This window comes from Pipra filicauda, unplaced genomic scaffold (genome assembly GCF_003945595.2).
Source record: "Pipra filicauda isolate LSUMZ 115617 unplaced genomic scaffold, ASM394559v2 scaffold103_size3290846_pilon, whole genome shotgun sequence".
NCBI classification, from domain to species: Eukaryota; Metazoa; Chordata; class Aves; order Passeriformes; family Pipridae; genus Pipra; species Pipra filicauda.
Window position 1 is genome coordinate 2,578,003 of NW_024103474.1, and position 12,909 is coordinate 2,590,911.

The following is a 12,909-nucleotide window of genomic DNA, read 5'->3' on the forward strand; positions in this document are numbered from 1 at the left end:
CTGCTCTGTGCTATTCACAAGCCTTCAGATTTCCCACAAGCAGGCAGTGCTCCGTGGAGGCGAGTAGCAGATTTATGTTAGATCCTGCATATTTAGAGATGTTTAAAGACAGTGTTAAGCAAATCAGTTTCATCCCACTCCGATGTGTTTTCTGCACCCCGTGTAAAATCAGCTCAAGGTAACTGAAGTGCAGCCAATAAACAAGTGCTGAGGAGCACACGAGTACAATCTGTTGGAAGGCCAAGTACGGAAACAAGAACTTCACAAGGCTGACCTGTTTCTGAAACATCCTGTGGACTCTCGTGTTATTCAGAGGAAGTAAATCCAGCTCTTTGTAAAATTTCAACTTGCTGGGGTCGTGTAAACCTTTACAAAACCATCCAGGAGGAGCAGCAGCACCTGCAAGGTTTGCTTCACATGGTACCAAGCAGCTCCTTATGCTCAAAGAAAGCAATAAATTACCCCAATTCACAGGTCCTGTCCTCGGCTCCTGTATTTTAATTAGCTTCAGCACCCTGTGAAACAAAACCAGTTACCTCACAAGAAGGCTTTGATAAATAGGTCTCCTGCATTTGAGGGAACTGAATACAACCCAGTCAAGATCTTTAACATGAAGCCTGTGCAAGTGGTATTTATGTGGTTTGCATTTATCTTTTATGTAAGTAATGGAGCATGCTAGACAGCTTTCCACACAGTTTTGTAAGATGTGACATTTCTCATGGTAAGCAGCAGTATTTATCATATTAATACCAAAGCCATCAGTAACAGTTTAAGTATCTTTTTTAATTTTCTTACAACCACTTAAAACTGTCATATAACACAAACTTTTGTACACTATTTACAGACAAAACAAGCAAAATATCCATCCAAAATAGTTTTTAAAAAAATCCTCTGATTAAATTGTTACACCTGCTCAAACAATGGTGGGACTTAATAGGCATATTTTCTTGTGCATGTTTCTCTTCCATGTAGTATTTCAGTCTCACTGCATATATATATATATATTTTAAAGTTAAAGAAAGATAAAACAACAAGCAGAAGGGACACAACACAATATGCATTTAAATCTTTGTTTAAGAACAAGCAGCTAATTAAAAAAGGCAAAATACAGGAAAAGTGCATCAGTTCCAATGAGTTAGTATAAGAAAGAGGCCCACAGGTGGGGAGCTGGTACCCTTTAGGGCAGAGTCTCCTAAAAGACCTCTGATTGTCTATAAGGATTATTTAAAATTCCTTTTAAACAGAAATAATAATAATAATAAAAAAATGAAAGAGGAGAGGAGAAACATGACACCTCCAGATTATTTTTTTTTGCCATGAGGTTTCTTGGAAACTGGTGCTTAACAACTTTCAGAGTGGGTGAGGATTCCTCTGTGCCCGGAGCTCACTGTTCATTGCCGAGCTGTGCCTGGGTCAGGCCTGTTCCTCTCGGACTGTGCAAGGCCAGAGGGCTCCCACAGACACCGTGTTTGTGCTCAGTCAGTCAGACCTACTGCCTCTGAATTTGGTCAGTGCAACACCTGCTTGCTTCCATGGCTTAAAGCTGAGCCAAACACTGCTGGCTTTGCACCCAACAGGGTAAAACTTTGTCTTCTCATCAAAAGTCCATTTACGCATCTGGTGCATTTCAGAACAACAGATGCCACTTGAGGAAGCGACTGTGGAGACCAAGTGTCATCAATCTTAATTCATTTTTGTTGTGTTTCCTACAGATTATTATTAATTGTTTTAGAAAAACACGTAACAATAAAAGAGGCTTGTTGTCTCTGGTGTTCCCAAGTCCCATTCTAATCTCTCACCCAAAAGGCTGCCTTTGAAAACAAGGCTACACACATGTTGGGGAAGGGAGGCAGCACTCTGAGCTAAGGGTTCAGCACACAATCCCTTTAAAGAGGAGCCTTCATCATACACCTGAAGTCTCCTGACCGAGCCTATGTCTTTGTGCTTAGTTACTTTTAGGTAATTTGAGCTCACAGTAGGCAGTAACCAGTCTGCCACTATGTGACAGGACTAGTTAAGGAGTAGCTTTGTACAGGATCATCGCATTTTTGGCTTTCTGGTAAGGCTACTTCATCTAGTAACAACAGATTTGGTCCAAAGGTATCCAGTCTCCAGTTTGAGCTTGATAGTTTTGAAGCCTATTCCGTTACATTCAAAAATCTCACGAGCCACTTGGCTTTTTGCAAACCATGTACCGAGTCTTTGTACTTTACACAGAAGAATGGAGTGCTCAGTCCAATCGACTGTAAATATATTTACAATTCTGTGGACCTAGCAGCTAAATACTCCCTCCCTCCTTTAAAGCATCACTGGAATAAAGAATAAACACTAGCAAATCCTAAAGCAACAACAAAATACTGCTAAAAGTTGTGACAGAGAAAGTAATCTTAAAAACCACTCCTGAACTCTGTATGTACTGTTTCCATTAATCCCAGGAGAGACTGCAAACACTCCTGGAGTACTGTACAACACAGAAATTAATCTGCCTTTTATTTCATTGCTCAAAGAGGAACTTTCAGAAATGTTTCGAGTTAGGAAAAAAGTAGTCTTCATTCACCAAGATCAGTGCTGTACCTCTGCTCTTCTGGAAGGACTGCTTTCAGTTTAGGATGGACTGCAAGCTGCTCATGCTTTGGGGGATAATCCTACCACATGAACCTTCCATGACGTTTCTGGAGGTTGAATACTTCTCCATTACAGAATCCTTGTGCTGGTGCAGAAAGCACACCACAGTAACCAAACAAAACCTTTCTGCCTAACAAGGCTAAGCTTAGCACAGCACAAGTGGCACCACCAGGTTTCTAAAGCTGTGGCGTGCAAACCCAAGGCTGCACAACACGTATGAAAATATGACAGGCAAGAATACAAACCCTCAGTGGGTCAAGCCAAGGGTAAACTCCCTTTACCAGCCCCAGAAACAGCACACAAGGCCCAGCGGGGAGTTCATTTTCTTGTGCTGAAGATAATGGCAAGACACCACTGCCTTTCTCCCGGACTCCAGCGTTGTCGTACGTATGGTGAACGATGTGGTAGAGGATGGCACAAATTCCTGAAACCCAAATTACTGCAATCCCAGCAATTCCTGCTGGTGAAACATTGCTGGCACCCAAAGCCAAGATTCAGCCACCAGCTAAGCAAAATCCAGTTTTGAAGAAACAGAGCGACTAAAGCCCCACGTGAGCTGATTTCAAGTCATGTTGGAATAAGTTGAACAAATAAGTGCAGTTGTGTCATCTGCCACGCATAGAGAAAGAGGAACTTGAAACAGAGTCAAGTAGAAACACCATCCATCAAGATAAAGCCCCAATTATCCCTTTTAAATTCAGCAATAAAACAGAGTGCATTTTTTTCCCCAGGAAACAGAGTGTACAGTACCCGTGTGCAGCATAAAAACATTTCACAAATAATGAAAACATCCCTTTTGAAAATCTCAACAAAAATAGATCCCATTGGGACCAGACTGTCAGTGCCTCCCAAAACAAGGCAGAAAAATCCAGCCTATAAAACATGCCAAAGGTGACCAGTAAGTCTCTCACTAACATCTGAAACTGCTGACTGCTTTATTTACAGAGAAAAAGAAGTATGACATTTGTATTTAAAACCCTAGGCACCATCTTAACAGGTCCACTAAATTACACTTTAAGCTCTATTCTCTCCTGACAGCTACTTAAAAAGATATGTATCTGTCCATGGGGAAAGGTGGAAGCAACATCTCTTGGCTATGCAGGAAGCATCAGGGCAAGAGAGCTCTGGAAATCATATTGCACTGATCCAAAAGCATCACCTTCCAGCCCAGAAGTTCTCTGCTGGTCAAATTTCTCAAGACAAGATGCTGACAGCAAAGCAGCAGTGTTTCTTTTAAAATTTTTGCAGGCCTAATGGCTTATCACTGAGCTTGTCCTAAGGGAATGGAGTACAGGCAGATGACCTAAGCACAATGTGAAGAGCCAAAACATCCATTTACTGGCCACATATCTGGTGTGAGGAGGAAGAAGGAACACTTTGATTTCAATTTAATTACGTTTTCAGACTCTGCTTACAGCATGGGAGAAAAATTGTCCAAGCTACACACTGCCCTCCCTCCCTCAGGAATATTCAGCTAATAAACTGTCTGGCATTTACGTTTCCATTCTGGAACAGGAAAAAAAAATCTGATTATTTATTCCTGTAAATAGTTCTGCCTTGACTAGGCAGTTATTCTAAGGGGCAAAGGAAGTAAAGTCCAGTCACTGAGCTTTGCTTAGTCCAAACAGTTTTCCCTGGAGGCAGCTCCCCCTCAACACCAATGTGGCAGGTACAGACACAGGCTGTGCAAACTCATCTCTCAGCTTACAGACACCTCCTTCCTGAATCCTACAGCTCACAGCACTGGAACGGCCGATCCCACTGGGCCTAAGGGACACCCCCATCCCTCCGTCTGACCAGAGTGACCCGTGCTCATCACAAGCCAGTAGATGCGTCTTTCCTAAACCAATTCCTGCAGCGAGAACCTTCCTAACTCACACACCTTTGTATGCCAGGGGCTTCCTGCACAGCTGGATTTGAACAGGAGATAAAGGGCCATGGCTGCACACATCCAGCTCCTGCCCGTGCCCCTCCAAGTACTGTGAGGAAGGCAGTGACCGAATGCAAGCCAGCTGAAACTTAACGCTCATATGATGCAGATCTCGAGCCTGACACAAGTTTCCCCACACCTTTAATGGAAAGTAATGTAAGCCCTGTTAAAGTGTAAAGCACAGGTCTGCAGCAAGTGGCTGATTGGGTTTTATTACCCCGGAAAATTAAAATCAGCAGTTCATCCTACGGTGAGCCTACTGATGGACCTAAGATGTTCCTCTGGTCCTTTTCCTTTTTTCTAATAAAAGCAGACAAGTCCCTTCCCAACCCACCAAATTTTCACCAAGTCTGATCCTGAGCATCTGTAGATAGTTAAAAATACAAAGTCAAGCTCACAAGAGTTTCCAGTATGCAAACACTGGCAGAGCTTTCTTGCAGTCCTCTGTTGATCGCAGTTTCCTTAGTGTATTCTCTAAAAAGATGTTCAGATAGCAAAGCAAAAGTCTGCTGACAGGCTCTATGTACACGGCCCAATTGTTTGCTAGAAGAAAAAGGAAATAACTTCACACAATTAAAAAAAAATATAAAATAATCTGACAACCAAAATATAGAAAATGCAGAGGCACTTCCTCTTTCCTTCCTTATTTCCTACAGCCCGTCTGTAAGAGAAGTGCAAAAATAATTACGTTTTCTGACATCTGAAGAAAAAGGAAACATCCAGGTTACGCCTACACGGGTTTCACTAAAGCTTTGGAACAGAAGCTCTGTATGCTGACATTGGTTTGTACTCTGGACATGCCCACAGAAGCCAGACTGCTGTGCAGCTACAGAAGATTTGTCCAGAAAGAATAGTTCCCTCCCTTTTTAATTCATCACTTCTACTGTTCAGGCTACAGAGGTAGTAAAAACAAAACTGAAACCCAACAACAAGGAAACCAAAAAAATCCAAAATAAACAAAAGAACTTCAAAAGGAACCACACTCTTGCTATACTGTACATTCAGAACCCTGTGGCCACGTTGTTGTCCTAACAATGAACAAATTCATTAAAAAACTCAACATTAACACACGAATGTGCAAAGAGCACATTCCAAAGTCAGTGCTGTGGTAAAGCAAGTGTTCGTCCACAGGGAGGGAAGGGGATTCTGTGAGACATCAGGGACAGAGAAAGGTTATTTCTGGCAGCCTACATGCTAACGTAAACAGGATCCGATTCGCCTTTTAAAGTTCCGTGCCAACAGAACTATTGAAATGTCATTTCCCATGAGAGGAGACTTTTCTGTAATCATTAAAAAATACATTAGAAAAAGGGAACCATAGAGCAAGAGACTATTGTGTTCCCGAGCTGGCAGCTGGTAGAGTAGCCCCTGTGTTTGCATTGGCATTTTGCTCCAGATGTTGTCTTCCTTTTGTCAAAACAGAAAAATCGAGGCTGACACACACTTTTAGGTCACCAGGGCCTCAGTTTAACTTCATTTGGCTTCACTTGCTAGAGAGGAAGGAGCATGTTTTTGTAGTTGTGCTTCAAAGGTCCACTTCAACTTGGCTGCTCCTCAGTTAGCAAACTGCTGGTAGAAGGCAAGTTTGACCCTCTCAATGTGATGGCAGAGTTTAATAGCTGGTCCAAGCTTCAAGTCCATACACTCTTGAACAGTGGGCAGGGTCAGCAGCAGCAGGGCCTGGCCATCAATTTCCTGTCAGGAAACAAAATTCCATAGTGACTTTGTATTTTTATTCTCCTTGCTCCTTCAGCTTTGATTTGCTGTAATTTCAGATTCATGACCATTTGTGAATTAGATGTTTCTTTCATGCTACTCCAAGCAGCTTAAAAATCTCTCTCACAACAAATTAACTCCTTTCTTAAAACGTCAGCTCAAATTCACTGGCTGAGGGACAGAGTCTCATGAGGTGCTATTGCAAAAAAAATCAACCTAACAAAAGAAACCAAGGAAATTTCATGCAGAAAGTCATTTTACCCAACCACTGCATCTTTCTATAAAAACAGAGGTTCTACAAGGTCAAGTAAATCCATCACTACAAACCGTAGTCATCATTAGTTCTAGTACTACAGTTTTGATAGACAATGCTTCTTATGGCAAATTTTAAACAAGATGCAAAAAAAATGTTAACTCGACTCTGTTTTGTACTCTGGTTGTCACACTAACACAAAAACATTCACTCCTGCAATACAACACTGTGATACCTGCAGTTACTCTGTAAAATAGAAAATACTTATCACATGGAAAAGGCAACATAAGTGGCAAAACTTTATCTCCTAGAAAACAGGCTCCTGCCTTCATGGTGCTTGGCTGTAGGCATTCTTTGTAGTTTTGGGATTCGGATACCCCACAGATCAAAACGCCCTTCACTGAGTGCTGAGAAACCTGAGAAACTCTGGTCATTCCCTCAGCTCTCCTCTCCAAAACTGCTGTGGGTTGCACAGGTGTTTGTTTCCTCAGAACCCTACTGAAAAATTCAGTCTAGTTTCTTCTCATGATTCCCTAGAGGATAAGAAGCAAAGTGACAGATTCTACATTTTAACAGACAGAAAATGATACCTGGTCAAGGAAAATTCTCGCCAGTGGAGCACAGTCAGTGGATTTGAGGAATCGTACCACATCAGCCACGCTCCACTCCAGAGGGTTACTGTCCAGCTGCAGCTTTTCAGCAACTTCCATCTTTATGTCCTAGACAAGCCACCAGTGCAAAAAGAATTCCCAGAATATTACATATGCCATGGACCAACGCTCCCATCTACTCAAACTCAAACATTCAGCTGCCAACTAAAGGTCTAATAAGAGCTCAAACTGCAGAGGTTTCTTGGCCATAGAGATGTGCAGAACAGCCTTCTGCTCAGGGTAGAAGACAGTGTTACAGTCTGTCAGTGTTACAGACAGACAGCAAGGATCTAAACCCGGGATTTGGTCCACACCACGTCACTGCTCTGGTTGAACCAAGGGGAGTGCTAACAGCTGGAAAATGGGAAAGCTCACCATTCTGTCTACATCTTTCTGCCTAGTTCCTTATTACAGTCCTGCCCTGTAATAAAAATAATGATTTTTAATTACTCTGTAGTTTCACAATGCCCTTTATGGGTAACAGTGTTTTATGAGAACACATGTACAATGGTTAACACTCCCAAGGTATTTGTGCTTGCCCAGCACTGAGCAAGCAGAAGCAGAATTCTAAATTCCTAGTTACCTTTGGCGAAGGAGGTTTATTTTCATCATCAGAAAAGGAAAAGGTCCTGAGCTTCCTCTTCCGCTTGTCTCGGTCCTGAGCCAGGGAATGAGACAGTTCACTCTGTGTGGGAGATGACGACAGTGATTTCTTCTCTGATACCTCTGATTCTTCAAGCAGTTCATCTTGGTGCTCTGAGGTACTGTCCTCAGTCAGAGATTCCTCATCCACCTCATCCTGGTCATCCTCCTCTTCTGCCCCACTGCCCTGAAAGGTTCGGAAACAAGAAAAAAAAGGCAATGAAATGAAAAACAACGGGAAGTTTAGGACAAAAGTTGCAATTGCCACCCGCTGCCAGGTGTAACCCGAAGTCACACAGAACTAACGTTTGCTGTTTCAAGGGAAGCTGGTCAGAGATCACAGCCCATGCCCATGAATGCTGCTGGCAGTGCCCTACCTGGGGAGATCCAGCTGGGGTGTTATCCACGGACGCAGAAGAACGTTTTTTCTTATGAACAAAAAAATGTTTTCGCCTCTTCCGTCTTTTATTTGGTTTCTTCATGGCTACTTCCAGGTTACTGTGGCCACCCGGGGGCCTACCTATCCGCTTGTTTTTCCGCTTCCCATAATAGTGTGCTGCCAGGACAGAAGAGAGGAGCACCGTGTTGAAATGCACCTTCAATGTCACTAGTTATGTTTGCCCATCATCAGGACTGGAAAAATCAGTAGAAGGACATTTCCCAACAGGAAACCCAATTCTGCCAGACTTCAAAATCAGTGTGTCTATATTTTCCTCTTTAATTTGGTCTAAGGAACAAGAGTTACTCATCAATTTTGTTTGCCCTGTAAAGATTTACTTCCTCCAACTCTGAGAGGCCCCAAATGATCTGATTTTATACAAAAATCATCAGTCAAAGATTTGGTCCAATTTAACTGCGCTTTTTATAATGTTTTGTAGTTTTTAAATATGGCCTCAATGCAGTGTTTGTTCTCACAGTGTCAAATGGTTAAAGTCAGTTTACAAAAACCCTAAAAACTAAGAAAAGGGCTTGAAGGTGTATTTTGTTGCACAACAAATTGGTAAAAGCAATTATAATGCCACTTAAATTACAATGTTAGTCAGTTCTTGCCCCAGAAGTTGTCTTAAGAAGGTAAAGCTTTAAGCACACAACAAGAAGTTAAGCCATGGTTCTACTACTTAATGTAGAATCAATTTTTTCTCCCCTACATATTGGCATGTGGACATTTTGTAGGTTTGTGCATGTAGAGCTTGAGCTGTTCCTTATGTAGGCAAAGCAATGTATTTTGGATTCCTTCTGGAGCCAAAACCAAAAAAAATTAAAATGTAACACTCCAAGCTCCACCTCGTTATGAGATTAGTGACCTACTCACTGTATTTAGTCTTTGTCAGGACAGAGCAGTTCTCAGAACACTTATCCAGCACCATTTGAGGGCCAAAGAGGTTTGGACAACATTCCAGCTTGATGCATGTTTTCCTACAGAACTCTGCCACCCGATCTGCCGTCCTCACAACTTCCACAGTCGCACGGTAGCTCTTGCCTTTGTATCTAGCATTGGAAATAGGGTCATAGTTCAGGAATCTTCCAACTACCAGCAGTAAAAAAGTACTTCATTTATTGCTTTGAGATCAAACAGAGAAATCTGAGCAATGATGAACTCTATGGACTGCCAAGTCCAGGAAATAGGTTCTCCCGTCTCTTAGGACAGATCCCCAAATAAAGAAAAGCCACCACCAGAGGTGGCTGCAGCACCAAACACAGCAACACTGCCCTGTCAGTGACTACAAAATACCATCTGAGAGGACTGTTCCAGAGTTCAGATGTTTTGTTTTCTTTGCTCACAGATGGTTTGCTCTCTTTGCTTTTACGGGACTGTAGAAATTCCCACTGTGACACGGACAGCTGGTCACACAAAACAACACCAAGAGCACCCCCTGAGCTAATCATGGTAACAGCAGACAGCTTTTGGTGAGCCCTCTATGCACAGCCTATGGCAAGCAGATGGATTACTGCCACATTTCCAATCAACTTTTATCTAACTGCTGAACAGTTCACCAGGACAGTCACTTGCCATGGCTCGACATATTGCTCCTGTTTGATTTAAATTAAGAAAAGATGTCTTTTTGTTCACCAGCCTTGCCATTACCCTGACAGAGCCACTCCGTGCAGTATCTGCCAGAGCTGTTGATCATTTCTGCTTTGTTCTCCCAGCACAACTACAGCACATGCTGATATCTATTAGGGGTGTTTCAGGCCTCCAAGTATCTCGCTAATGCCTTGAAGAAAAGAGCAATATTATCGTAGTCCAGAGATCCCTGGTGTCATTACTGTGGCAGGAGAAAGCACACAGCAACTTCGATGAAACTAAACAAATATTTTTTCCTTTACTCTTCAGCTACATCTTCTATTTACACTAATCTTTCATATCACCCTCCTATTGCCCAAATCCAGAGCAATCCTTCAATACACGGAAAGGTGTCTCTTTATACACAAATCGGATCCAACAAAAGATTTACTGACATGTTGAAAATTATGTAGGAAAGTGTGCTATGGCACATTGGGAAAATCTAATCTCTAGTATGCAAACACAGTGACCTAATTACAAAACCATCCCTAGACTATAAAGGAGTATCTGGACTTATCAAATATATGCAAATATGTTCAATGCTTTCTTTCCTTGCCGCAAAATAATCTTGCAAAGAGGCTTCAACCCAAAAAGCTCAGCAGGAAAACTAGAGAGTGCTTTAGGGTAGACTGCTGTGGAAAAACTTCCATGCCAGGCTATTTCAAAGCACTGTTGTCACTTAATTTCTGAAGAATCTTCTTCCACTGAAAAATCTGAGTGGAAATGCCATGGGAGCCTGAGAAGCCTCCCAGGCAGTATGTGCTTCTGCTTTAAAACACTGACAATTGTCTTCAGGTGAATTAAATAATCTTAAACCTCACCTGCAGGTCTGTCAACATACATACACTGTTGTACCAGTACCAGACCAGTCTCACTTGACCACTGGCTGCTGGCATGCCAGTAGCAGGGTATGCCTGGCATATTATGGAGCATTAAAATGGGATGCACTTCACCGAGCGCTCATCAAGAAATCTATAAAGAATTCAACATTTAATGGCTGCTGGCATCTTGATATGCTCTAAGCAACTTTTCCTTCTCTGAAATGGATGAAGCTAAAGCACACACTACAGAGAAATCCTACTGGGATCAACTAAATGGGGAACAGGACAAGAATTTACTTGGCTTTTAGGGTCTCTCCATGTCCATGCCAGGCAGCCTCTTCGTCCAGCTGCAGCTCTCGCAGGACACGGCTGGGTTTGTAGGCGGCATTGATCAACAGAGTGAGAACCTGCAGCGTGGAGGGAAGAGCAGAAAGTATCTGTAAGTTATTTGTACAATTAATCTGTTTTAAAGTGCCAGGGTAGAATAGGAAATTACTCCTATTCATCCAAATTATCCAGCATCAAAGCACTCATTCACAGCAGGATTACAGATACCTCCTGATACTGCCAAAATGAACACTGAGAGTAGTCGACACTTCAGGCCTTGCCAACCTTCAGAATTTGTCTGCAGAGTCATGAGTGTATCTGGCAATTTCCAAGTCATTGCCCTTGAATTACACAGCACTAAATTAACGCCTGGGGCTGAATAACTACAAAACTTGCATAACCTTGGCTAAATCTAAGTGATTATCTTAGAGATTGTATGTCATGTGAAGATGTGCCAAAAAATGCTGCAGGATTTTGTTGCCTGCCAACCCACCACTTACAGCAAAATCATACTGCAGAATCTTAAGCTCTCATCTGTTTTGCTTTCATGAACCATGACAAGGTCTGTACTATAATAAAATGATAATTTCTCTGGTAATGTAAAATAACTTGAACTTGTGAATAGCCTGAAGTTAGGGAGGTATAGTACAAAACATGCACTCAAATTGTATTTCTTACATTCAGTATGTGCTTACTCCAAATCATTCCAAAATTGGGTGCATCAGAACCTTGACATTACAGACTTGCAGCTTCATTACTACTAATGCAGCAGTCCAGAAAGAAAAAAAAAATTAAATATAGTGCAAGTCCAAACTCTCTCTAGGATTCATACAGGGAGCACGACTCATAACTGAAATGAATGTACCTAAGCATATTGGTTGAACTGTTAGCAACACTCAGCATCTGCACATCAGCAGGATTTGTGCACACTTTCTGCTTTCAGGCAATGAAGCAGATTAAACCTTCAAGGTTAAATGAAGCTGCCACAGAATTTCACACTTGTTCTTCTGCAGTTCTTACATCAGAGTACCAAAACTCATGGAAAGGACGGGGTAATTTTCTGCATGCAAAAATGGACCTTTTTCAGTAATCAGCTTGACTCTTGACAACCAGACTCTTGTTTTACAGCATGTCTGATACGATACTTGGTAGGGAGGGTAAAAATTCCAAAGACGTTGAGCCAATTCCTACATTTAAAGTGATCACTTCACAAGAGCTCAAGTGGGCACATGTAGTTATGCCTTAGGAAGTTCACAGCCTCTCAGGTCAGATAATAAGCACCTTTTTGGAGATTTCAGAAAAATAATTATTGCATTAAAAGTATCTGTAAATTTGCTGTGATACACCTTGTGGAGAAGAGGCTCTTTGGCATTAAAGAAAGCCTCTTCCTCCCTCAATTACATTAAAAAGCAAAACTGCAATTTCACCTGATCTTTGTAAATTGTATCCCACTTGCAAAACAGAGAGAATTCTTTTAATTTTCCGATTATGGAAAATAGTTCGCCATTTCTACTGAGAAAATCTGTATTCCTCTGTTTTAACATCAACAGTGCAAACTGTAAAGGAATTTTGGGATTATCTCCAGCTAAATTCTGTTAATTAAATTTGAAGCATTTATTACAGCTATAAAGAGATACTGACTCCTTACAGGTTACACTGTTTTAACCTAAAGTAAAATTTAGCAGTAGAAGGCTGATTGTAACTCTGATAAATGAGAGGCTTTTACTCTTTCCAGCCATTCATAAAACCGTTCATGATTTACACTTTACTAGATGCAAAAAGACCCTCTTTAATAAATTCAAGCTGATAATGAGTAATTACCCACCTGTAATTAGAGACACTCAGTGTTTATGACAGGCCCACTGCACACAACCATCTCA

At 41.7% G+C, this 12,909-nt stretch overlaps 1 protein-coding gene across 4 annotated transcripts in view; it reads right to left on the reverse strand.

Annotated features, from left to right (window-relative positions):
- Nucleotides 1-762: 762 nt before the first annotated feature.
- SFMBT1 (Scm like with four mbt domains 1) overlaps nt 763-12,909 on the reverse strand; it is a 155,936-nt gene continuing 143,789 nt past the window's right edge. For all 4 annotated transcript variants that reach the window (XM_039379144.1, XM_027726845.2, XM_027726853.2 and 1 more), the window contains 6 exons: nt 11,000-11,109; nt 9,129-9,304; nt 8,194-8,372; nt 7,758-8,003; nt 7,115-7,243; nt 763-6,250 (listed from right to left, as the gene is read on the reverse strand). In XM_039379144.1, coding sequence (XP_039235078.1) covers nt 6,110-6,250; nt 7,115-7,243; nt 7,758-8,003; nt 8,194-8,372; nt 9,129-9,304; nt 11,000-11,109 — 981 coding nt within the window. In that variant the 3' untranslated portion in view covers nt 763-6,109. The remainder of the gene's footprint in view (nt 6,251-7,114; nt 7,244-7,757; nt 8,004-8,193; nt 8,373-9,128; nt 9,305-10,999; nt 11,110-12,909) is intronic.